Source organism: Vitis vinifera, chromosome 19, assembly GCF_030704535.1.
Source record: "Vitis vinifera cultivar Pinot Noir 40024 chromosome 19, ASM3070453v1".
NCBI classification, from domain to species: domain Eukaryota; kingdom Viridiplantae; phylum Streptophyta; class Magnoliopsida; order Vitales; family Vitaceae; genus Vitis; species Vitis vinifera.
This window is the reverse complement of record NC_081823.1, coordinates 4,435,135-4,461,073: the sequence shown is the minus strand read 5'-3', so window position 1 is coordinate 4,461,073 and position 25,939 is coordinate 4,435,135. Positions and strand designations below refer to the sequence as shown.

At 34.7% G+C, this 25,939-nt stretch overlaps 4 protein-coding genes across 4 annotated transcripts in view; all 4 read right to left on the bottom strand.

The window, feature by feature from the left end:
• Positions 1 to 122: 122 nt before the first annotated feature.
• On the bottom strand, positions 123 to 1,124 carry LOC132253452 (S-locus-specific glycoprotein S13-like). The gene has a single exon (XM_059735538.1). The coding sequence runs from the start codon at positions 1,047 to 1,049 to the stop codon at positions 123 to 125; it is 927 nt and encodes a 308-aa protein (XP_059591521.1). The 5' UTR covers positions 1,050 to 1,124.
• A 6,957-nt stretch (positions 1,125 to 8,081) lies between these two features.
• Positions 8,082 to 8,660, bottom strand: LOC132253451 (S-locus-specific glycoprotein S13-like). Its single transcript, XM_059735536.1, has one exon. The coding sequence runs from the start codon at positions 8,658 to 8,660 to the stop codon at positions 8,082 to 8,084; it is 579 nt and encodes a 192-aa protein (XP_059591519.1).
• A 2,346-nt stretch (positions 8,661 to 11,006) lies between these two features.
• Positions 11,007 to 14,669, bottom strand: LOC100255581 (G-type lectin S-receptor-like serine/threonine-protein kinase At4g27290). The gene is made up of 7 exons (XM_059735454.1): positions 13,234 to 14,669; positions 12,774 to 12,896; positions 12,557 to 12,681; positions 12,251 to 12,458; positions 11,866 to 12,103; positions 11,637 to 11,787; positions 11,007 to 11,524 (listed from the first exon to the last, which is right to left on the bottom strand). Exons 1-7 carry the CDS (start codon positions 14,525 to 14,527, stop codon positions 11,216 to 11,218), a joined length of 2,448 nt encoding a protein of 815 aa, XP_059591437.1. The 5' UTR covers positions 14,528 to 14,669; the 3' UTR covers positions 11,007 to 11,215.
• Positions 14,670 to 15,827: 1,158 nt separating this feature from the next.
• Positions 15,828 to 25,939, bottom strand: part of LOC100267572 (uncharacterized) — a 28,190-nt gene continuing 18,078 nt past the window's right edge. Inside the window, exons 18-25 of the mRNA XM_010645970.2 lie at positions 25,839 to 25,901; positions 18,245 to 19,543; positions 17,781 to 17,960; positions 17,562 to 17,686; positions 17,256 to 17,466; positions 16,872 to 17,109; positions 16,643 to 16,793; positions 15,828 to 16,511 (exon numbers count right to left, since the gene is read on the bottom strand). Coding sequence (XP_010644272.2) covers positions 16,182 to 16,511; positions 16,643 to 16,793; positions 16,872 to 17,109; positions 17,256 to 17,466; positions 17,562 to 17,686; positions 17,781 to 17,960; positions 18,245 to 19,543; positions 25,839 to 25,901 — 2,597 coding nt within the window. The 3' untranslated portion in view covers positions 15,828 to 16,181. The remainder of the gene's footprint in view (positions 16,512 to 16,642; positions 16,794 to 16,871; positions 17,110 to 17,255; positions 17,467 to 17,561; positions 17,687 to 17,780; positions 17,961 to 18,244; positions 19,544 to 25,838; positions 25,902 to 25,939) is intronic.

Genomic DNA, 25,939 nt, shown 5'->3' with positions numbered 1-25,939 from the left:
ACAATAATGAGATTTTTTTCGATAAATGGGAAACAAAAAATGTTCCGAGGTGGAAATGAGGGAATGTCTATGATACCTGGGTTTAATCAAATCCAATTTGAATGATTTTGTAGGTTTATTAATCAGATTGGTGTTCTGGAATTCCTGCAAATGCTATTAGCACCACGCTGTCCATAATTGTCACATGGGTCATATGGTAATATGTACAAAGGAACCCACTCCGCATTGTGTTCATCCAATCGAAGCCATTGGATGAAGCCTGAGTGATTGATGGTTGTTCTCGTATTAGCAGAGTAGTTGTCAAATGAAAGCATGTAATATGCATTCTCCTTATCAAAGATCATTATGTGTGAATAGTGCTGCTCGTTGGGAAACACCGGAATACCACTAAATCGAATTCCATTCCATGGCCCAGTGCGGTACTTTTTGGTTGATCCCGTTGCAACAACCAGTTGAGGCAGCCTGGGAGTATCTAATCTCCAAGTGAAGTCTCCATTGGATGGTTCATCAGGGCTTTTCCATGATATCAAATATCGTTCTAGATCAGGGTTGGAGGTCCTGCCTAGCTTCATGCCAGCTAACAGTGTGTCAGATGGGTAATCAAAGCTCTGCCAGAGATAGCTTTGAGAACACTTGCTAAGACTATCTCTCAGAACAAAGTTTCCAGAGTCTAGGAGCTGTGCAACTGGATTTTCTGCTATTCCTGATAAACCCGAATACCAGACCACGCTCCCTTCCTGGTTGAGAAGAACAAGTGTTCCGTTTATGCTGATAGTTAAAACTCCATGTGAATCTGTGATGGGGTTGTTTCTGTTTGCCACCCACACAACTGTATGTGGGGCACTCTTGTACCATATTCCTAGGTACCTGTTCTTGGAGTTTTCAGGCGAGAAGAAGCCTAGTTCAAACCTTTGGCCTGATGAAACTAAAGTCTCACCATCAACCATGGACTGGGTTGGAGTTATGGTATCTGATGCGACACAAAATTTCAAGAAGATTGAGGAAGAAATCAAAGAGCAAAAGAAGGTGAAGAAAGGAAGCCCCTCCATTTACAATTCTGAAAAAACCAAGAGGAAACACTTGCATCGGAGCTTCTATACTGACCCTTGACAACTTCATCTACATCTTTTTCGTGACAGGGACTAGTATGTCTATATTGGACTCGGACCCCTTTCTGTATTTGGTTGTTATACCCATACCTAATTATGATGTTGACTCGGTAGGCCATGTTCAAGCTGCATTAGTTCACATGAGTAAGTAATATTAGCTTAATTCATAGATTTTCCATAGAGCAAACCTATATCAATTTATCGAGGTTTAACCATATCTTAACGGAAAAAACAAAATTGGCTCTCAAAATGTCTTGAGACTTAAAAGCATAGTCCGTAGGTAAAGCATAATCTAATGTAGAAGAAGTTGACCATCATTTTCTTCAAAGACTTCCCTAATTTCCACGGTTAAATAGATTAAACAACATTAGGTTGGCCCGTGAAAGTTTGTATCAGGAAGATGAAAATCTAGTTTCTGTATATTAAGAGGAAGAAATTACATATCATGGAGAGGTTCTCTACTATGCTATTTATATTTTTTTACTGTAACAAACTATGTTACCAGACTCTAACTACCTGCACAGTTCAAGCTACACTACCAGATTCCTAACTATTTGCACAGTTCTTGAGTGATCTGGGTCTTGTTGAGTTCTATTGTTGCAACTGCCTTCTGTTGCTGGTGCAGTTGTGATTGTTGCTGGTGTAGTTGTGGTCTATCATCCCCCCGCAAGCTCATGGGTTTGGAAACAATAGAGAATTTGGTCCGAAAGCTAAAAAAACTAAGAACTTGAGATATGTTTGGTGAAGATGTCAGCAATTTGGTCGGAAGAAGGAAGATACTGAATATGGAGTTGGTTCTGAAGAACTTTATCACGAATAAAATGAAGGTCGAGTTCAATATGCTTTGTTGGTGTGTAAAAACAGGATTGGCAGCAAGATGGGTAGCACTTTGGTTGTCACACCAAAGAATTGGTGGTATTGTAGGAGAAAGACATAACTCGGTGAGTAGAGATTGAATCCAGGCAATCTCGAAAGTGGCAACAGCTAGTCCACGATACTCAGATTCCGCACTGCTCCTTGAAACAATTTTCTGCTTAGTGGATGACCATGAAACCAAGTTTGGTCCAATGAAAATACAATAGCCACTAGTGCTTCTTCTGTCATTTGGACAAGAAGCCCAATCGACATCAATGTATGCTTGAATGTCCAACGCGGAAGATGGTTACATGGAAAGACCATAAGTTGAGGTAGCGTAAGATGCATTTTACAGCAAGCCAATGTGTGTTGGAGGGGCTACTCATAAACTGGCACTCCTTGTTGACAACAAATGAAATATCAGGTCTTATGAGAGTGAGATATTGAATAACACCAACTATGCTCTGATATAGTGTGACATCATGGAAATGACCTCCATCATGTTTGGATAAATTTTGACCAACCATACCAGGTGTAGAAGCATACTTGGATTCAAACATACTGGTACTTTGAAGAAGATCGTGGACATATTTGTGTTGATTTAAATGGACTGAGTTTTCTGCTTGCATAATCTCCAGACTAAGAAAATAGTGAAAATGACCAAGATCTCGAAAGAGCAAATGTAGCATTAAGACAAGAAGCAAATGAAGAAACACGATGAGGGTCACTACCTATTACGAGGATGTCATCAACATAGATTAACAAGATAAGCACATCGTTGGCAATGTGAGGAAAAAACATGGAGCTATTTGCACAGGAAGCTTGAAAACCCCAGCCAAGAAGAGCATGACCGAGCTTGGTGTAACATGCTCTAGGAGTTTTCTTAAGCCCATAAATGGCTTTGTTAAGTTTGCAGACGTGAGTAGGAAACCGGGTGTTGATAAAACCAGGTGGTTGGCTCATGAAGACCTGCTCTTGGAGGTCACCGTTGAGGAAGGCGTTCTATACATCAAGCTGACGAATTGTCCAATTATATGAGATAATTAGAGCAAGCACTATTCTGATGGTTGAAGCTTTGACAACGAGGCTGAAAGTCTCAAAGTAGTCAAGGCCATGTGTTTGGGTAAAACCTTTGGCAACTAGGCGAGCCTTGGAATGAGCAATGGTGCCATCTGGGTTATGTTTTAATTTGTAGACCCATTTGCAATCAATAATATTGGCATTTGGAGGAGTAGGAACTAGATTCCATGTTTCCATTTTTAGTAGAGCATCATACTCTTGTTGCATAGCCTTGGTCCAGTAGATACTTTTGGAAGCCTAAGCAAATGTTGCTAGTTCCATGGGCATGTGAGACAAGAAGGCCTTCTTTTTTATAATGCCATCCTTGGCACGCATGATCATAAGATGACTATTAATAATGGGAGGATGTTGAGGAACATTGTTATGTATAGTAGGAAGGATGTGGTCAAAAGATAAGTGAAGTGATGAAGACAAAGGTGTGGGGTTATGTTGTTGAGCATCAATAGAATGTAAAGCATGAGAAGGAGACATGTGTATGGGAAGAAAAACAGGAGTGGAAACGGAAAAAAACTAGGATTAGAAGAAGTTGAAGGTGATAGAGTTGGAAAGATTGATTCATGAAAGACAACATGTCTGGTTATGTATAATCTGGTAGTTTTTGGATCGAAACATAAATATCCCTTGTGAGTGTTGCTATAGTCATGAAAGATGCACAGAGTAGAACGATATTGCAATTTGTGCTTATTATATGGTCGAATATATGGGTAGCAAAGACAACCGAATGTCTTGAGAAAATGATAATAAGGAGTTTTCCCAAAAAGAGTTTGAAAGGGAGATTGATATTTAAGCATCTTGGTAGGTAGACAGTTGATGAGAAATATAGCAGTATGGAAAGCATACAACCAAAAAGAGAGAGGTAAGGAGGCTTTAGTTAGAAGAGCAAGACCAGTTTCTGTAACTTGTCTCAGTTTCCGCTCGACTCACCCATTCCGTTCAGGTGTGTATGGGTAGGAAAACCTGTGTTCTATGCCATGAGCAACAAGATAGGAAGAAAATGCTTTGAATTCACCACCATCATCTGATTGTAGGCTCTTAATTTTGAAGTCAAGCTGTTTTTCCACTGAAGTGCGAAATTTTACAACATCGGAAGTTCTTAATCTTTGGTGTGTGGTGGATAAATCCAAGAAAATCTTGAGAAATCATCTATGAGTAGTAGAAAAAATCGTGCACCAAAAGTATATGGAGTGGATGCAGGACCCCAGATATCAGCATGAACAAGTGCTAAAGGATGAGATGCTCTTGACATAGACAACGAAAATGGTAGCTTGTGACTTTTGGCATATTGGTAGACACAACAAATTTGGAGTTTATTATATTGATAAGGGATATTACAATTGTTGAGAGCATGTTTCAAAATATATCTTCAGCAGGATGGCCCAATCGAGAATGTCAAAGCTCAGTCGTGGAATTTGAAAATGAAGAGTTGTTGAAGTTGAAGAACAAGCAATCTGTAGAGGAGCTAAAAATGGTAGGAAACTTATATAATCCTCGTTCAAGATGACCTTCAAGAAGAACTTTCTTGGTAACTTGTTCTTTGACAAAAAAGAACTGAGGATGAAACTCAACAAATGTATTGTTGTCAACATAGAATTGAGAGACACTAACAAGATTGGTTGCAAGATGAGGTGCATGAAGAACTCTTTTTAACTGAAACACTTTAGAAGGAAACTGAAAAATTTTAGTACCAGTATGAAGAATGGGAAGTTGCGTACCATTCCCGATTGTCACCTTGTCATTGCCATTATATGATTGTAAATTGTCCAGAGATGTGGTTTGAGAAAGCTGATGAGTGGGTAGGAGATGTTATCATGGCGTGGGCTTGATCTTGGTTATTGTTAGTTACATGGGACTTGGTTTCAAAATTGTTATTTACCCCTTGGAAGTTTATATCGAAATGATGATAACACTGATCCACAACATGTCCAAACTTTCCACAAAGTTGACATTGAGGGCAATTTTGAGAGGTTGAGTTTCTGTTTGCATGAGAGTTACGTCCAGGGTTGAAGATTCTACTATTGTTTCCTAAGAAATTTCGATTGGAATTCCTTCTGTTTTTGTGGTGATATGACGACGTGGTAGTGAGATTTGTAGAGATTACATTGTCTTTTGTTGAATTTTGAAGATTCAAGCGTTGTTCATAGGTTAATAGAATCCTATGCGCCGTATGTAGTGAAACTTCATCTTCTCTTACTATAAGAGAGGCCACAATGGAATTATATTCTACACCAAGCCCTCCTAGCAGTTTCAGAATATGATATCTATTGTGTACTGGTTCTCCAATGGCAGCTAAGCTGTCAGCCAGATTCTTCAACTTGAGGATGTAATCCATCATTGAAAGAGATCCTTTCTTCATGGTCTGAAATTCTAGTTGTAATTGCATCACCCGAGCTTTGGATGAAGCCGAGAAAATCTTTTCCAAAGAAAACCATGCTTCATGGGAGGTTTGATACCCTATTCTTTGTCCCATAATTTCTGGAATAAGTGAGGAGTAAATCCAACTGAGGATCATTCAGTCAAATCTTTGCCAAAGAATAAATTCTGGATTTGTTTCACCATTGCTTGTTGTTTTTGAAGGACGGACTGTAGGACCTTCAACATGATCTTCAAGCCGTTTGCATAGATCAAGTTCTCCATTTGGGTTATCCACAACATGTAGTTATCTTTATCAAGTTTAATGGGCAGTGCATGATTCAACATCTGCATTGACTAAGCTATGGTTGAGGATGAATTGGCAGCTCCAACTTGTATCCCAGAGGATTGAGTTGAGATTGTCATGGTGAAATCATGAAACTGATGCAAAGAGAAGGAGATATGAAGAGGGGCAACTCTGATACCATGAAAGTTTGTATCAGGAAGATGAAAATCTAGTTTCTATATATTAAGAGGAAGAAATCATATATCATGGAGAGGTTCTTTACTCTGCTATTTATATTTTTTATTGTAACAAACTACGTTACTAGACTCTAACTACTTGCACAATTCAAAATACACTACCAGATTCCTAACTACTTGCATAGTTCTTGAGTGATCTGGGTTTTGTTGAGTTCTGTTGTTGCAACCGCCTTTTGTTGCTGGTGTAGTTGTGGTCCATCAGCCCAACATGATTAAATTTGTACTAAATTTAATTACTAAGTGGAACCATTAAGTAGCAAGCACCCTCATCCTATTCATGCTGACGAATGTGATTTTCCCCAACAGGGCTGCTGCTTTTCTTCCCCTTAAAGTCTTGGAACCTCCCATTCATTATTTGGAAAACCATTTGAAATTATATCCGATTTTTTTTGTCTCTAGGGGATATAGGAAAAAAAACCCGTTCAATGTAGAGACCAAGTATCACTCAAACATCATGTAGGGGCTTTGAAAGACTTTTTGTCAGGATTCCCTTCTAAATATATTTCCTTCTATGACATTTCCAATTCGTATAGGAAGTTTCTTGAGCCTAGAATGCTAAGGATGAAAATATTGATGGAATGATAAAGAGTGTGTTTTAGTTTTTCTCATCATAGTATTTTTAGTGAAAACATTTTTTTTTAAGTGTTTTTAAAAAAATTATTTATAAAGTGTTTCTCCATGAAACACTACAAATTATTTTTCAATTTTGTAGAAGTGTTTTTTTAAATTTTATCAAATACCTAAATTTTTTTTGTCAAAAACACTTTTTAAACTAGAATTGTTTAATAAAAACACAAACATACAAGCAAATTAGTTGTAATTATCTACTTTTTGACTTGTTATATGTTGTCTCTCCTAAAATATTTGATGAAATTGATCCTAAGCCAAGCACAAGGGCCTATTAATAATTTTTCACTCATTTTGCTTTGAAGTCTCTATAGTAGAGATAATAGAGGCTCAAAAGTTTTATCATCTAGCTAGTATATGTAACACTTAAAAGAGATGTACAAACCATTGTTTCACGTAATGTGTGGTTGTAAAAGCCACCGAGTTAAAGATCTCAAATTGTTAATCCAATATATGAAAGTACAATACACAATTTTACGTAACATAAGTTATTCCTAAGTCTTACTCCCTAGCATGTACACTCCACTTCATGTCAATGACGCATCACCTCGTGTGCTCTTAGTGGATCAAGGGGATGTAGATCTGCTTCACAACCCTAAAAGTAACAATGAATTTCTTTAAGAGTTTTGGGAACATGAAGGTAAATTTTATCTATATATATATTTGTTTAACTCAAAAGCATCAACCCAAGAACCTTTTTAGGCAAAATTTGTATGGGCCTAGGAAAATCTCATGAATGGATCTAGACAATTGTTAAAAATAAGCCTTTTTAAAATGGAAAAGACCGATCACTAGAATTTAGGAGAATTCTTCCATAAGCAAGTGCCCTTAGAAGACTTGAGTACTTGAGTGCTCCTTAGTGCTTGAGCGCCCTTAAAAGACTCGAGTGCTTGAGTGCTTCTCAATGCTTGAGCACTAAGGAGTTTTCAAGCACAAATTAAATAATTTTTAGTTCAATTTTAAAACCTAGGTGTATCCCACACCTTAACAATCACTGAGTTGCCTTTTTTTGAAACTTTCTATGTTTATCTGTGTCACCCTAGTTGAATCAAGTAGCTAGCAACCTCAAGTCTTAAATGAAAAATAAGACACTCTAAAAAGATCTTAAATCCTAATGAATAAAACAAAACTGTACGCAAATCTTAAGCTACATAGCCTAATGTGCCAATAGTCTCCCTTTTTTTTTTAATCATTTTGTGACAAAATACAAATTACATAAACCTTCTCAATACCCTCAAATACAGTATGCAAATATCTTAACAAGCACTCGTCTAAACCAAACATTCCCTAACTAGCATATGAAAATTGAACCGCATAAAAAAATGAGCAACGCCCCAAGTATCTGTGACCTGCACACACCAAGCAACCGAATAACCACTCTTTTCTGAAGTCAACTCTCTGTTATCGATTAAGTCACCCAACCGCATCAAACAGCTTCCATTAAAATTTGAATTAGCATATGCTGTACATGAACAATTCTTCAAGCACTCCACCTCTCATTCCTTAAGGCTCATACTCTTATGCAAATGACACTCTTATCAAGTCGGGAAATTTTACTCCTGCAACCTTTACGAACACCCCTCCACTATGGCAGCCCAACGACATTCTTCGCATGCAACCATCAGATGCATCAAGTACTTTCCATTTCTCTTGTGATTTTTGTGCAAACCCTGTCAAACACTCGCAAATTGGTGACTTGTTGATTTTGCAAATGTCATTAACACCACACTGCCCATACCTGTCAGAAGGGTCATCGGGATTTGAGTACATGACAACCCATTCAGAGCTTCTTGGGTGCAAAACAAGACGCTGGAGCAAACCTGAGTGGTTCATTGTTAGGCTCATGCAGTATAAACAACACATCCTCAGTAAATACAAAAGCTGGCCCATTGGGAGACCATTGTTTTGAGTTCCATTCCATGGCCCAGAGCGATGCCTTTTTTCAGATCCCATGCTAACAACCATTTGAGGCAGCCCACGAACTTCAATTCTGTAAGTGAAATCTCTGATAGATGGATCATCAACACTTTCCCATGATTTTAAATATCGTTCTAAGCCAATCTTTAAGTTCCTGCCTATCTTCATTCCTGCTAACATTGAGTCTGTTGGATGATCAAAGCTCTGCCATAGATAACTCTGAGAACTCTCTTGAATATCATCCTTGAGAACTAGGTTTCCAGTCTGTAGGAGCTGTGCAACTGGATTTTCTGCTACTCTTTGATGAATTTGAAGATCAAAGTACACTCTTTGTTTGATTGAGAAGAGCAAGTTCTCCACTATCGGTGACAGTTAAAACTCCATAAGAATCTGCTTTGCAACCCAAACATCTGTCTGTGGGGTACTTTTATACCATATTCTTAAGTACCTATTCTTCGACTTTCCAGGAGAGAAGGAGCCTAGCTCAAAGCTTTGGCCTGAGGATTCTTAAGTCTCGCCATCACTTAAGGATTGACTCTTAACTATAGTATCAAATGCAATCGAGAATTCCAAGAGGATTAAGAAAGAAATCAAGGCAAAAACGAAGGCGGAGATGATACGGTTGTCTATCAACATTTCTACTTGCTGATAAGATAGATTTTATTAGATGGATGAAAATATATAGGTATAGATCATGAACAAGTGAAGTAGGATAATTGAATTCTGTAGTTTCTAGTGTAGCATGTGGCAGAACTACCATACTACGGTCAATAGAATCCATCCCGTCAGTGTAAAACTGACAAGGGATCACTTGGACTTTCCAGTGTCCAATGTCAAGTCTACTAAGGTGGATGCCACACTTCTCAACTTGACCAATTCAAGCATGTTTAAATTGCAAAATAGTTAACAAAATTGGTTATAGATAAGTTTCTTAAAACAAACTAGGGTATACAACTTCTTAAGTTCCTTCCAATGTTTTTAGAATCGGATGGATTATTGAATAAAAAATATTATTGATTTTCGATTCACTATTCGAATCGATGACTTAGTTATAATCAAACTAATAATGTAATAATTATATAATTTATATATTATATAAAATAAAAAAATAAATATAAGAAATTTAAATTATATCATTACAAATTTTAACAATATTTAATTTCATATTATATATATATATATATATATATATATGTTAAACTTTATTAAAAAGAACATGTATAATATTTAAGTATAAAGATATGTTTAAGACAAAAAAAAAAATCAAAATATCTAATTTTATCTCCTTGTTTTTGTATTTTATTATTTTAAATTTATTATATTAATTATTTATATTAATTTGATAATTATTATTATAAAAATAAACATGAATGTAGATATTTACACGAATATTTTTTGAAAAAAAACCATTAATCTTGCTATATATTTAGTTTTACAACGCTATTACTTTATTAGCATGTCATATAGCTCAATGGCCTCATCCTTGCTTTTAAAGCTGGAGTCAGTGGATCAAATCTCTGCACAAGCTCAACTGGTTTGGGCTTTTGAGATTGGATTGGGCTTTGGCCCTCCTTTCAACCCTCTAGGGCTCAACTGGTTTGGGCTTTTAATGGGTGTTTGGCTGCAGCCCCTATTGGACTTCTACAGCAAGTGGAAGTTTGGCCCAAACCTAGCCTCAAATACCTTGCAACACAAAAAGCAACCTAGCCTAGAGATTGGATTGGGCTTTGGTGCTCGTTTAAACCCTCTAGGGCTCAACTGGTTTGGGCTTTTAACGGGTGTCTGGCTGTAGCCCCTATTGGGCTTCTACGGCAAGTGGAAGTTTGGCCCAGGCTTGGGCTTGACCGGTTCTTAGGAAGCTGGACGGTTCAGCGGTTCAACACCGTTTTAACATGAAAACGGTTCCCGGGGCAAACCGGACCAGAGAGATGGCCAGTACACGGTCCAGTTTTCAAAACATTGGTTCCTCTTAAATTTTTCACAAATGTCAATTCATCTTAAATGTATGGGAGTTGTGTTGATCTCCATTGCAAGGAATTCTTTTTTGAGCCTCGGTATTAAATGAATCATTGGTTCCAACAATACTAACTTGAAGAAAAATTGTCATTTGGACATGAAGATTCTTTGTGTGCGTGTGTGTTTTTGGGATGAAGAACTCTTTTAGTTTCATGTTAGAGAGATCTTGCAGAAGCACATTACCTACTGCTGAGTAAACTGTAATTTTCAGTATACACAAAGAGACAACAGAATTCATATGAAGTCATCTGATTCCTACTTGTCTTTGTTGATTTTCAATTCTTACCCCTATTTACCTGAAATTATTGCAAGCCATCATCCTATGGCTTTATAACAGTCACAAGTAGAAGCCTTATTTGATTAGTTTTTATTGTCTGATCTTTACTTCCTATTGATATTTCAAAGGACTTTAGAACTTCAAAAATTCTCGAGATAATTGAAAGTAAAAGGTTGGAACCAAATTATAAGTCCTATGCACCCTGAGGAGACACAAAAAAAAAAAAAAGAGAGTAGCACATAAGTTGCAGATGTTTGAATACATGTTCTTCTGCTTATTACCAACCTGATCCAGAGGGAATCTGAATTTAGAGATTCTACTAGTGAGTCTTAAGTTGCAGATTACAGTGCCCTGAGCCGCAAGAGAGGAACCTTTGCAGGCCGTTTTAGTCAGAGAAGCTGGCACCTGCATAAATAATTCACAAAGCAGATGTTTGAATTCTTTATCTACCTTTTAGCATTGAGATGGTTACTGCATTTTCTGAATGTAACTCTATCTTTCCTGACATTGTATCTGTATCCACGGAAGATCTTTCTGTGAAGAAACCAGGATGTTTAGGTTGAGGCAATGTTGCTCCCTCATTACCCAACATGAAAATCACTGATGACATTGCTGGTCTGTCTGCTGGAAGGTTTTGAACACATAGTAAACCTACTTGTATGCATCGTAATACTTGCGATGCAACACATGAATCTTCCAAACATGCATCCATTAATTCCAAGGCCTTGTTTTGTTCCCACAGCAGCCATGCCTAGCGCAAAAATCATATTTATTATCTTTCACAAAAGCCAGAAAAAGCTAGAGTAGAGAAAAATTGAGAGAGGGAGAGAAAGAGAAAACACCATTGCGTTCTTTCTACTTACATGTCCCAGAAGGTTATGGTGGTGATCTGGATGAGAGAACCCTCGGTTCTTTTTACCGCAAACAATCTCTAGTAAAAGAACACCAAAGCTAAAGACATCTGATTTGACAGAAAAGTGCCCATCAATCACATACTCTGGGGACATATAGCCACTGCACCAACATTTTCAAGTGTAAGTTCTTTGAAGGGATAAATATCATTTTATAAGATTATAAAGGTTTATAACTTACTAAGTCCCAACAATTCTCTTTGTTCTCGTTTCCATTTCATTCTCTCCAAAAATTCTTGCCAAGCCAAAGTCTGAAATTTTAGGATTGAGATTGTCATCCAGTAAAATATTGCTCGTCTTGAGATCCCTGTGAATAATTTGAAATCTAGAGTCTTGATGGAGGTAGAGAAGCCCTCGTGCTATCCCTGTAACAATCTTGCAGCGCTTATCCCATGCCAATAATGCTCTTCTGATTTGATCTGCACAATACATCTACCTTTATAAAATTTTTTTATTAGGCGTAATTAATTACTTAGATGTGTGAATTGAGTTGAACACGACTGAGCATAATATGGGTGATCAAAAAATGAAACTAATTCTAACAGATAGGGATAAGAAGCTCAAACCGAAAATAAAATAATCCAAGCTTTTGTTGGGCATATATTCATAGAGTAATATTCTTTCTTCTCCTTGAATGCAGCAGCCCAAAAGCCTGACAAGATTCTTGTGCTGAAGTTTCGCAATCAAAACAACTTCATTCTTGAACTCTTGCACACCCTGTGCTGAATTCTTGGACAATCTCTTCACTGCTACTGCTACTCCGGATAGATTGCCCTGCAAAATATGATGTGCAAGACGCAATTATTTTTCTCTTCTTCTTTCTTTTGAAATCATTTTTGGGTTATCCTGATGCATAAGATGGCACATATTACCTTGTACACAGACCCAAAGCCACCTGCTCCAATCATATTGGTGTTGGAGAAGTTTTTAGTAGCAGTTGCAATGGTGGGCAAGTCAAACAAAGGTAACTCTAAATTCTCCTTCTTGCTTTCCTGATCTGTTAAATGGGAAAATAATTTAGAAGCTACTTTTAAAGCACAACCACATGGTTCCTTCAATAAAATCATCAAGGTGGATAAGTATGCATACCTGTTCTCATTGTTCTCTTCTTCCGAAATAGAAACCAGACTGCTAAGCCCAAGGTGAGGATTCCAGAAAAGGTAGATATAACAAGGATGATCACTAGTTTTTTCTTCTGATAAGTGTTTAACCCTGGACCAGACAGTAACAAGAATGAAGTAACCATTTCCCCAGATTTCCCTGTTTCTTCAGAAAATGAATTGGATATTTGCTTTCTGCTTGTTAGGGTTATTACAAGTCAGTTCATCATTAGTTAACCTGAATCCTAACAGCTATGGTTATTCTGGAATATAATATAGGGTCTTGGTTTTAACTAGATTATAATCTTCTTGTGAAATTGAATCCCTGACTTTGGAAGCTAAGTAATTCTTCATCTTGATTTACCAGGATAACTTAGGGCTTAGGCTATTGGAGACAACCCCAATAGCTTACAATCAAAAAGTGATTTACAGAAAATCAAGTGTCTTACCCAGCTCTGAAGTGTGCATGCGGATATAGATGTCCTCCGCATGTTTTTCTGAAGTTAACTCTCTGATATCAATCAGGTCCCCAGACCACATCAAACAGCCACCGTTTCCATTAGGATTTGAGTAGGCATATGCTTTTGAGTAGGAATATGCTGTACAAGAACAATTGTTCAAGCACGATACCCTGCATTCCCTAAGGCTCACATCCATAATCACATGAAAGTCTATCAAGTCGGGCAATTTCACTCCTGTAACCTTTACAAATCCCTTTTCAATTTGGCAATCCAAAGGCATTCTTCGTGTGCATCCACTTGATGTATTAAACATGTCCCATTCTTCTTGTGATTTTGGTGTGAAACCCGTCAAACACTCACAAGTCTGCAGCTTGCCAATTCTGCAGATACCATTAGCACCACAATGGCCATAATTTTCACAAAGTTCACCGGGAATTGAGTACAATTCATCCCATTCAGAGCTCCCTTTTTTTAATACCAGACGCTGGATGAAACCTGAATGGTTCAATGTTAGTCTTGAAAGGATCTTATTGTTGTGACACTCATAGAGGGCATATACCTCATCGTTGTTGGCAGCAAAAACTGCTTTGTAAACCGAGTTGTCCAACACATAAACACCATTGAATTCAAGTCCATTCCATGGCCCGGAACGGACTATTTTCCTTGATCCCACACCGAGAACCACATAAGGCAGCACATTAATATCAAATCCGTAGGAGAAGTCTCCAAGGGATGGGTCATCAGCACTTTTCCATGATGTCAATTTTCGTTGTAGACCAGTCTTTAAGTTCCATCCCACCTTCATGCCTGGCAACATTGTGTCTGATGGATCATCAAAGCTCTGCCATATATAGCTTTCAGAACTTTCATTACTACTGTCCCTGAGAACAAGATTTCCAGTCTCCAGGAGCTGTGCAACTGGATTTTCTGGTACCTTTGACAAATTGGGAGACCAGATTACACTCTTTGACTGGTTGAGAAGAACAAGTGCGCCATTGTTGAAGATGGTTAAAACTCCATACAAATCTGCGATCGGGTTGTTTCTGTTTGCAACCCATACAACTATCCGGGGTGTATTCTTGTACCATATTCCTAAGTACCTGTTTTTGGAGCTGCCAGGAGAGAAGAAGCCTAGTTCAAAGCTTTGGCCTGAGGAAACTAAAGTCTCACCATCGCCTATGGGTTGGTCAATCCTTATGGAATCAGCTGGAATACAGGACTCCAACGGAACTGAGAGACAAATCCAGGCACAAAAGAAGGCAAAGAAAAGATGGGTCTCCATTGACGCTTCTCACAGATGAAAGGAAGACTTCTATACACTAGTTTTAAAAAATACTAAAATTTCTCTAATGTAGGTTTTTCCTGGAATTTGTCCAAGACACAGCATCAAGAGGACAAGGTTTCAGTTTTTTACTTGGCCAGGCTTTCAGTCCAAGTCAAAGCTCGTCTTTGTTACTATTGGTTGAATAAAGCACTTTATATGTTGGAAAGTGTTTTAAATTTCTTTTCGAAATAATATGTAAGTCTTTGATATTTTCTTATTAAGATATATTTTTTGTAAGAACTTTTCATTGTTATTTAAAAAGTATCTGATATTTTCGCATAGGAATGTGTTTAAAATATTAAAAATATAAATTTATTCAAAAATAATGAAATTCTAATATTTTATAAATTAAAATTAATTTGATTGGATAAATAATAAATTATTAAGATTGATTTATCCTTACTTATCGATATTTTTCTATTTGATCATATCTATATCAATTATGTTTAGAAAATAACTTTAACATGTGTATTTTTATTTATTTTATCATTTTTTTAATTTTTAAAAATATTTTTATAAATTTTGAATAATTTTTGTCTTATCAATATTTTTGTCAAAATATTCACCGATATTTCCAATATATCTGTAAAATTTAGGTACAAATATTCCATATTTACCAATATTTAAACCATGATTCTCTCTCTTAAAAAATTTGAAAACTCCCACTAAGGTTTGCAACTGTCTAGCATTCAAGTTAATGTTTCGCAAAAATTTTTAAAGCTTTGTAGTTAAAAAGAGTTTATGCTTATATAGTGTTAGAAACTTTCTCCTTTATCTTGGCGCTATATATGTATGAGTTCTTAATTTGTAAATATGTTTTAAAGTTGTGAGATGTAGGTTGTTACATTCACGAAAACTGGTAAAATAATAATTTTATAATTTATAGATTATACAAAAAAAAAATTATAAGAAATTTAAAATATATAATTACAAATTTTAATAATATTTCAGTTTTATATTGCACATACCAAATTAAATTATAAAGATAAATATAAATATATTAATATTTTAAAATTTATTAAATAGAACATATATAATATTTAAATATAAAGATATGTTTAAGACAAAAAGAAAATCATAATATTTAACTTTATCTCTTTATTTTTATATTTTATTATTTTAAAATTATTATATTAATTTAATAATTATTATTATGAAAATAAACATGAATGTAAACATTTACATAAAAATTTTTTGAAGAAAAACCATTAATCTTGCTATGTATTTAATTTTACAACGCTATTACTTTAGCATGACATAGAGCTCAATGGCCTCACCTTTGCTTTTAAAGCTCAGTGGATCAAATGCAAGGTACAAACACCTTGCCTTGAGATTGCATTGGGCTTTGTCACTCATCCTCTAGGCTCAATTGGTTTGGGCTTTTAATGGGCGTTCGGCTGTAGCCCCAATTGGGCTTCTACAACAAGTGGAATATAAAGTGACTGTAGAATACATGTTCTTCTGCTTACTACCAACCAGATCCAGAGGGAATCTGAATTTAGAAATTCTACTAGTGAGTCTTAAGTTGCAGATTTCAGTGCCCTGAGCTGCAACAGAGGAACCTTTGCAAGCCGTTTCAGTCAGAGAAGCTGGCACCTGCATAACTAATTCACTAAGCAGATGTTTGAATTCTCCATCTACCTTTTAGCTTTGAGATGGTTACTTCATTTTCTGAATGTAACTCTATCTTTCCTGACATTGTATCTGTATCCACTGAACTTCTTTCCGTGAAGAAACCAGGATGTTTAGGTTGAGGCAATGTTGCTCCCTCATTACCCAACATGAAAATCACTGATGACATTGCTGGTCTGTCTGCTGGAAGGTTCTGAACACATAGTAAACCTACTTGTATGCATCGTAATACCTGTGATGCAACACATGAATCTTCCAAACATGCATCCATTAATTCCAAGGCCTTGTTTTGTTCCCACAGCAGCCATGCCTAGAGAAAAAAATCATATTTATTGTCTTCCACAAAAGCCAGAAAAAGGCAGAGAGTAGAGACAAATTGAGAGTGAGAGAGAGAGAGAGAGAGAGAGAGAGAGGAAACACCATTGCATTCTTTCTACTTACATGTCCCAGAAGGTTGTGGTGGTGATATGGATGAGAGAACCCTCTGTTTTTTTTACCACTCACAATCTCTAGTAAAAGAACACCAAAGCTAAAGACATCTGATTTGATAGAAAAGTGCCCATCAATCACATACTCAGGGGACATATAGCCACTGCACCAACATTTTTAAGTACGAGTTATTTGAAGGGATAAATTCCATTTTATAAGATTATAAAGGTTTATAACTTACTGAGTCCCAATAATTCTCTTTGTTCTCGTTTCCATTTCATTCTCTCCAAAAATTCTTGCCAAGCCAAAGTCTGAAATTTTAGGGTTGAGATTGTCGTCCAGTAAAATATTGCTCGTCTTGAGATCCCTGTGAATAATTTGAAATCTAGAGTCTTGATGGAGGTAGAGAAGCCCTCGTGCAATCCCCATAACAATCTCGCAGCGCTTATCCCATGCCAATAATGCTCCTCTGTTTTGATCTGCACACTACATCCGCCTTTATAAATTTTTTTATTAGGCCTAATTCATTACTTAGATGTGTGAATTGAGCTGAACACGACTGAGCATAATATGGGTGACCAAAAAGTGAAACTAATCCAAACAGATAAGGATACGGAGCTCAAACCGAAAATAAAATAATCCAAGCTTTTGTTGGGCATATATTCGTAGAGTAATATTCTTTCTTCTCCTTGAACGCAGCAGCCCAAAAGCCTGACAAGATTCTTGTGCTGAAGTTTCGCCATCAAAGCAACTTCACTATTGAACTCTTGCACACCCTGTGCTGAATTCTTGGACAATCTCTTCACTGCTACTGCTACTCCTTCTGGTAGATTGCCCTGCAAAATATGATGTGTAAGATGCAAATATTTTTCTCTTCTTTGTTTCGAGATCATTTTTGGGTTACCGAGATGCATAAGATGGCGCATATTACCTTGTACACAGGCCCAAAGCCACCTGCTCCAATCATATTGGTGTTGGAGAAGTTGTCAGTAGCAGTTGCAACGGTAGGCAAGTCAAACAAAGGTAACTCTAAGTTCTCCTTCTTGCTTTCCTGGTCTGTTAAAAGGGATAATAACTTAGAAGTAGCTTTTAAAGCACTACCACATGGTTTTCTTTCAACAAAATCATCAAGGTGGATAAGTATGCATACCTGTTCCCATTGTTCTCTTCTTCAGAAATAGAAACCAGACTGCTAAGCCCAAGGTGAGGATTCCAAAATAGTTGGATATAACAAGGATGATCACTATTTTTTTGGTCTTCTGATTAGTGTGTGACTCTGGAACAGACGGTGACAAGAATGAAGTATCTATTTCCCCAGATTTCCCTGCTTCTTCAGAAAATGAATCAGATATTTGCTTTCTGCTTGTTAGGATTATTACAAGTCAGTTCATCATTAGTTAACCTGGATCCTAAGAACTATGGTTCTTCAGGAGCATAATATAGGGGTATTATTTTTAACTAGATTATAATTTTCTTGTGAAGTTGAATCTCTGTCCTCTGGAAAATAAGTTATTCTGCGTCTTGATTACCAGGATAACTCAGGGCTGAGGCTATTGGAGAGAGCCCCGATAGCTTAAAAGGAAAAAGTGAGTTACACAAAATCAAGTGTCTTACCTGGCTCGGAAGTGTGCCCGCGGATATAGATGTCCTCCTTATTTGTTTCTGTACTTAACTCTCTGATATCAATCAGGTTCCCGGACCACATCAAACAGCCACTGCTTCCATTAAGATTTGAGTAGGCATATGCTGTACAAGAACAGTTGTTCAAGCACAACGCCTTACACTCCCCAAGGCTCACACTCATAATCACATGAAAATCTATCAAGTCCGGCAATTTCACCCCAGTTACCTTTACAAATCCCTCTTCACTTTGGCAAGCTAAAGGCATTCTTCGTGTGCATCCACCAGATGTATTAAACATGTTCCATTCTTCTTCTGATTCCGGTGTGAAACCCGTCAAACATTCACAAATCTGCAACTTGCCCATTCTGCAAATACTATTAGCACCACACCGCCCATAATTTTCACAAAGTTCATTAGGTATCGAGTACAATTCATCCCATTCAGAGCTCCCTTTTTTCAATAGAAGACGCTGGACGAAACCTGAATGGTTCAATGTTAGTTTTGTAAAAACCGCATTGTTGTGAGACTTATAGAACGCATATACCTCATCCTCTTTGTAAACAAAAACTGATTTGAAAACCTCGTTTTTCAACGCAGGAAGACCATTGAATTCAAATCCATTCCATGGCCCAGATCGGACTTTTTTGCTCGATCCCGTACCAAGAACAAAATAAGGCAGCACACTAATATCGATTCTGAGAGAGAAGTCTCCAAGGGATGGATCATCTGCACTTCTCCATGATGTCAAATTTCGTTGTACACCAGTCTTTAAGTTCCTTCCCATCTTCATGCCTGGCAACAGTGTGTCTGATGGATGATCAAAGCTCTGCCATATATAGCTTTTAGAACTCTCATTACTGTTGTCCCTAAGAACAAGATTTCCAGTCTCCAGGAGCTGTGCAACTGGATTTTCTGGTACCCTTGATAAATTGGGAGACCAGATTACACTCTTTGTCCGGTTGAGAAGAACAAGGCCATTGTTGATGATGGTTAAAACTCGGTAAGAATCTGTGATGGGGTTGTTTCTGTTGGCAACCCATACAACTGTCTGGGGTGTATTCTTGTACCATATTCCTAAGTACCAATTATTGGAGTTTCCAGGAGAGAAGAAGCCTAGTTCAAAGCTTTGGCCTGAGGAAACTAAAGTCTCACCATTGCTTATGGATTGGTGCATCCTTATGGAATCAGCTGCAATACAGAACTCCAAGGGAACTGAGAGACAAATCCAGGCACAAAAGAAGGCGAAGAAAAGATGGGTCTCCATCGAAATTTTCACAGATGAAAAGAAGACTTCTATATACTAGTTAAAATAAATACTAAAATTTCTCTAACGTAGGTTTTTCCTAGAATTTGTCAGACAGCTCCTCTTCAGCAACCAAGACGCAGCATCAAGAGGATAAGGTTGCGGTTTTTGACTTGGCCAGGCTTTCAGTCCAAGTCCAACAGAGTAGCGCATTTCGATTGGAAGAACTGTCTCAACAGGGTGACTTGGAATTTTCCAATTCCAATGAAAAACAAGTTACCAAAATGCAAAATTATTGAGTCTCCCAAATGTTCCCTAATCCAATTGAAAAAAATGTCAGAAGATCATACTATCTGAAATGAGTTTGTGTTCTAGAGCCTGGAAGCAGCTACCATCTCAATGGTTGCTTGGCATGCCAATCTCGATGTCTGGTTTGTCTTTGTTAATTTGATAAACATCTATCTCCATTTACCTGAATTCTTTCAATGGTAGTCCGAAAGAAGGAACCATGTAAATCATTGTTGACTAGTATAAGATTGGATGACTATTATACTCTGGTGGGTAGTACTTTTCAGTGATAACTGGTAACTTCACAGGATTATATACCATAAGATTGGTGAGAAGTATGAATAAAATTGAAGGCTCTCAAACAATAAAACATTAATTTTTCCACAGATCGATCTGCTATATTGGATACAGCAGCCTTGAAACAGGGACTGCAGCATCATCCATCGGACAGCAGAATCCTCATTCTATGCATTTATCATCAAATACGTGCATTATGATATATTTACAATTAATCAACTGGATTATTTTAATATAAAAATATATTCATTTACAATACTTTAGTCTAATAAATAAATAAAAATATTTATAAGATATATAATATTTGTTTTCAAATATATATATAAAATAGTGTTTTATTTATATTAATATTTCTTTCATATTAATAATATTTCTATTTCTTGTACCATTCTATATAATTCTATTACCTTATTAGTTTCAAACTTTTTGAATAATTTAAATTAAATTTGAAATTTTATTTTATATATTCATTATTAAAAAAGGTAGTTTATTTGGAAATTATTTAAAGAAAATATTTTTATATATTTTAAAACCAATTGAAATAATATATAAATATATAAAATAATATAAATAACTCTTAATATAATTATCTTTGTGAATTTTTTTTTAAAAGATACACATTTTTCTTATGGATAATAATTTGTTTTTTATTTCATCCTTATTTATCACCTAATCTATTTCTTTTGTCCTTCATTTACTTGCGTAAAATATGGAAATATATAAAAGAAAAGGAGTACATTTGTAAAAGAAGAGAATGAAAGAAAAAAATGTCACTGTTTTTTTTATAAAAAGAAAAAAGAAAAAAAATAAGAAGAGAAAGAAAAGAAAAGAAAAAAAAGAATGTTTGTATTTTCCTTTTTACTTCTCAATAATAAATTTGTAGTCATTATATTAAAATAAAAACAGAAATTATGTGTATATCAAACTTCAATTAACACTTCACAATTTGTGTTATAATACAATGGATAAAATTTAAGGGTCTGTATGATTGTTGTTTTTTAAAATTGTTTTGAACAACGGTTTTTGGTGTTTTCAAATAAAAAAAAAAATGGTATTTGGGAACTGAATTTTAGAAAACCATTTTTGTTTAAAAAAAGATTATGTTTGGTTGAGTTAATAAAAAAAAAATAGAACAAATAAATCAACAAACATGTTTTTTACATAATATGCAACTAATTATCAGTAATATTTATGTTAGAAAGTTTTAACATTTTAAGAAAATTAGTTAAAATAGAAATTTAAAATTTATTTTCATAAAAACATATTCTTAATTTAGGTTCTATTTGGATCAATTTTTGAAAATTTGAAAATTTATTTTTAAAAACTGATAAGAGCTTTTATGCTTTTGGCCTTGAAGGGAATTTTTAATATGGAAGTGTGTAAAAAGGTTGTTTCAAAGTTTTATTGAGAAGTTTTTCATATTTCATGATTTTTTTTTAATATTTTTTTTGTTCAAAAAATCATGATTTGCTTCAATTTTAGCTTTCAACTAAGTTAAAAAAAAATAAATAAATAAAAAAATAAAAATAAAAATAAACTATTCAAATGGAACCTCAATTTATTTAAATAATTGTTTTTGACTAAACCAAATTTTATAATATTAATTATTTCTTTAAAATATTACCGTTGCTTTAAGTTTTATTTTTAGTAAAGAAAAAAGGTAGAAAACATTTAAAATAAATATAATTATTTTGAAACAATTAATTTATCACTTTGGTTGTGATTATTATTATTATTATTATGAAGTTATATTATAATTCATACCCATTTTCAAACCGACAATATGTCAATATCGGACAATGAAGACATAGTTCTAACAATTATGATAACGTTTTGGGGGTGAATGGTTATAAACACAAATGGGCATTGTAAAAAACAAAACCAAAAGTCAATATAAAATAAATAAATAAATAAAATAATAGAGAATTTAGATACTTAGATCCTTGTTGAGAAACATGGTAGTGAGTAGAAGGCAAATGCAGAGATCAAATGAGAAACTTAGAAAAAAAAATATTCATTGAAAGAGAATTTATAAGCAAATGGATTTGAAAAACTTTTCTTTAGTTATTTTTAGCTCTCAATTGTTATCATAGGAAAGAGTTACGACAAGAAAAGACATCTTTCATGTGGAAAGACAGGTTTATAAAGGTATTTTTGGATAGAAATGTTTTATAAGTGTCGTATTTTTAATTTAGTATAGATTAATATTAGGCAAGATACATTAAATTATAATTTTTAATCAATAAAATAAATATTATAAATAAAATTGAAATGCATGATAGATGATATTCTAAAAACATTAAAAGTTGATGTGACAAATTACTAATTTTTATTATAATTGCTTTAGACTGATCACAATCTCACTTGTGACCATTTGGAGGTATGGCACCAAAGAGTTGTTTGTGGTACCTATAAGGATTTTTGATAATTGTACGGTGAATTTAAAATTAATTTTTTAAAATACAGTATAATGAAAATTATTTCTAAATCTACAATACTTTTTGTCATTTTTAAAGGTGTCTCTTGAAAAGACATTTTACATCATTTTTATATAAATGATACACGTTCAAAAAAATTGAATTTACATTGAGAGTATCTCTTCAAGAAACACCTTCCATATTTTTTATATAATACATGTTAAAAAAATTTTGAATTTACATTAAAAGTGTCTCTTCAAAAGACACCTTTTATAATTCTATAAAATCTAATTTATATTAAAAGTGTCTTTTAAATAGACAATTTTCACAGTTTTCATATAAGTTGCATAATAAAAAAATTGAATTTATATTAAAGATGTCTTCTTAAGACACTTTTTATAATTTCATAAAATTAAATTTATATTAAAGGTGTCTCTTGAAGAGACACCTTCAACAATTCTTGTATCAGTCATTCATTGAAATAATTGAATTTATACTAAAAATATATTTTTAAAAGACACATTCCACAATTCCATAAAATTAAATTTATATTAAAAGGTTTTCCTTCAAGAGACACTTTTAGTATAAATTTAATTTCTTCGATAGGTGACTAATATAAAAATTGTGGAAAATGTTTCTTCAAAAGATACATTTAGTATAAACTCAATTTTGTGGAATTGTATAGACTCCTTCAATGTAAATTCAATTTTTTTTCACTGTGTGACTGATATGAAAATTATCAAAGGTGTCTCTTCAAGAAACACCTTTGGTATTAATTTGATTTTATGGTATTGTAAAAATGATATTTCTTTAGTATAAATTCAATTTTTTTTTAACGTCTATTACTAATAAAAAAATTATGGAAAAGTGTCTTTTGAAGAGACACCTTTAACATAAATTCAATTTTATGGAATTACCAAAGAAGTCTCTTCAAGAGACACCTTTAGTGTAGATTCAATTTTTTTTTTTTTAACATTTATGATTGATATGAAAAATATAGAAAGTGTCTCTTCAAAAAATATCTTTCAAAGTGGCTAAAAGTGTCGTAGATTTGAAAATATTTTTATACCTACCATATTTTAAGAATTATTTTTCAAATTACCGTTTTTGAAGAATTATTTTTTAAAATATCCGTACAAGTTAAAAAGCCCTACCCTAACAGCTAATCCGATAGTTTGATATGTTCATTTATTTATGATTTTTGCAACACGTTGGACCTTTTTGCTAGATGCATTTAATAATTGGAAGAATACCACATTCAGTCAGATTTTTGATAATTGTACAGTGAATTTAAAATTAATTTTTTAAAATACAGTACAATGAAAACTATTTTCAAATCTACAACACTTTTTATCACTTTTAAAGATGTCTTTTGAAAAAACACTTTACATCATTTTATATAAATGATACAGATTCAAAAAAATTGAATTTACGTTAAAAGTGTCACGTATACCATAATCATCACACGAGCATGAGGTAGTGGATCATAGTAAAGTGCAATGGTCTTACCTTCCCTAGATAAGCCTTAAGCACAATCTAATGCAGTAGGTAGCAAAATATGGCCATCATTGATTCTCCACCTAATTCCCATTAAGAAGTGGACCTTACTTCTTTTCATGCGGACGAATGCACTTCATCCATCACTTTTGTACATTAAGATCCCCTTCTATATATATAAGCCTTATTGGACCTTTCTCAATCTAGGTCATGCCCAAAATAAAATTGATAATTAAAAGGAACAATAAATACATGTCTTTTCGGGTTAGCTTATGGGCAGCTTCACATTCAATTTTCCCAAATGAACAAAAGGTTTTGAGTCAAAGTCAAGCTTAAAATACTAAATTCTTCTCCACAAAAAAAAAAAAAAATGTTAAATCACTTTGGTTTAATTGCTTCATTCCTCACTTCCCCTCGTGTTCATATGTATGCTAAGCACATTTGAGTTTGAATAAAGCATGTGGTGGAAAGTGTATCAAATTTCTTTTTGAGTCAACACGTAAGTCTTTGATATTTTCTTATTAAGATATATTTTTTGTAAGAATTTTTCTATTATTTTAAAAAGGGTATCCAATGACAATATTTTCATATAGGAATATGTTAATTTCTTTTAAAATATTATGTTTAGGAAGAATATAGTAAGAGATTCTAATTAAAGCAGAGATCTTTTTAGGGGTATAACTGGGGGTTAAGACATGACCAGCTAGTTAATAGAACCATGACACAGCATCAAGTGGATCAGGTTGCAGTCTTCAAAGACTCCAGAATCTTAACAGTGTACTGTGCTATGCAAGTTTAAGGGCTCAATCATTTCAATTGGAAGAATTGTCTGAACAGGGTAACTTGGAATTTTCCAATTCCAATGAAAAACAAGTTACCAAGATGTAAAATCAGTGTCTTCTCTTATGCCCCCTCAATTAATTGGAAAAAATGTTGCAAGATCAAACTATCTGAATTGAGCTTGCAGCATCTCAATGGTTGCTTGGCAGGTTTGTCTCTGTTAATTTGATAAACATTCATCTCCATTTACCTGAATTCTTTCCATGTTTGTCCTAAGGAAAGAACCTATGTGAATCATCTGTTACATAGTTCTTGAATTCTTTCTCCTAAATAATTTGAAAGCTCCCACTAAGGTTTGCCACTGTATAGTATTCAAGTTAATGTTTTGCAAAAAATTTTGAAGCTTCTGGGAAGATGAAAAGAAGTTAAAAGATGTCTAACTTGAGAGAGACAGTAGAGATTCACACCTTATCATGTGAAGGTGTTTATTTGTTTAAGCTTCAAATCCTCTCATTTGATTTTCAATTTGTTTATCTCCATTCACTCCAATTTGTTGCAAGCTCATTGCACATCCCAAGGACATTTCAAAGGATTTTGAACACCTCTAGAAATTCTTGAGATTTCAAATCAAGATTTTTTGTATAGCTCAGCATCTATATAAGCCCTATAAATGTGAACTCTGAGGAAAAGAAAGTGAAGCAGCCAAGTTGACTGCAGAATCCACATTCTTGTGCATATACCCAACTTGATCCTGTGAAAATATAAATTTCAAAAGTTGTACTAGTGAGTTTTAAGTTACAAGTCACACTGTCCTGAACTGCCATAGAGGACACGCTCCAGCACATTTTATTCATACATTTAGAGGATTATGAAGCTCAGCAGATATGGTTCTAGTGCAGTAAATCCAACACCTTGGCCTCCTTGGGGCCAAGCTGTAATCTAGTTTTGCAACCTTAAGGAAATTGGTGCCCATCCATTGAAGAGCCTAGTGCTATATCCTACATGAATTAAACCTTGGATGCACCCTGCACATGCTGACACAGTGCTTGAATCCTTTATCTACCTTCTGGCAGTGCGATGGTTACTACATTTTCTGAAGGTAACTCTTCACGTCCTGTTGTTGCATCTGTATCCATCGTACTTATTTCTATGAAGAAACCAGGA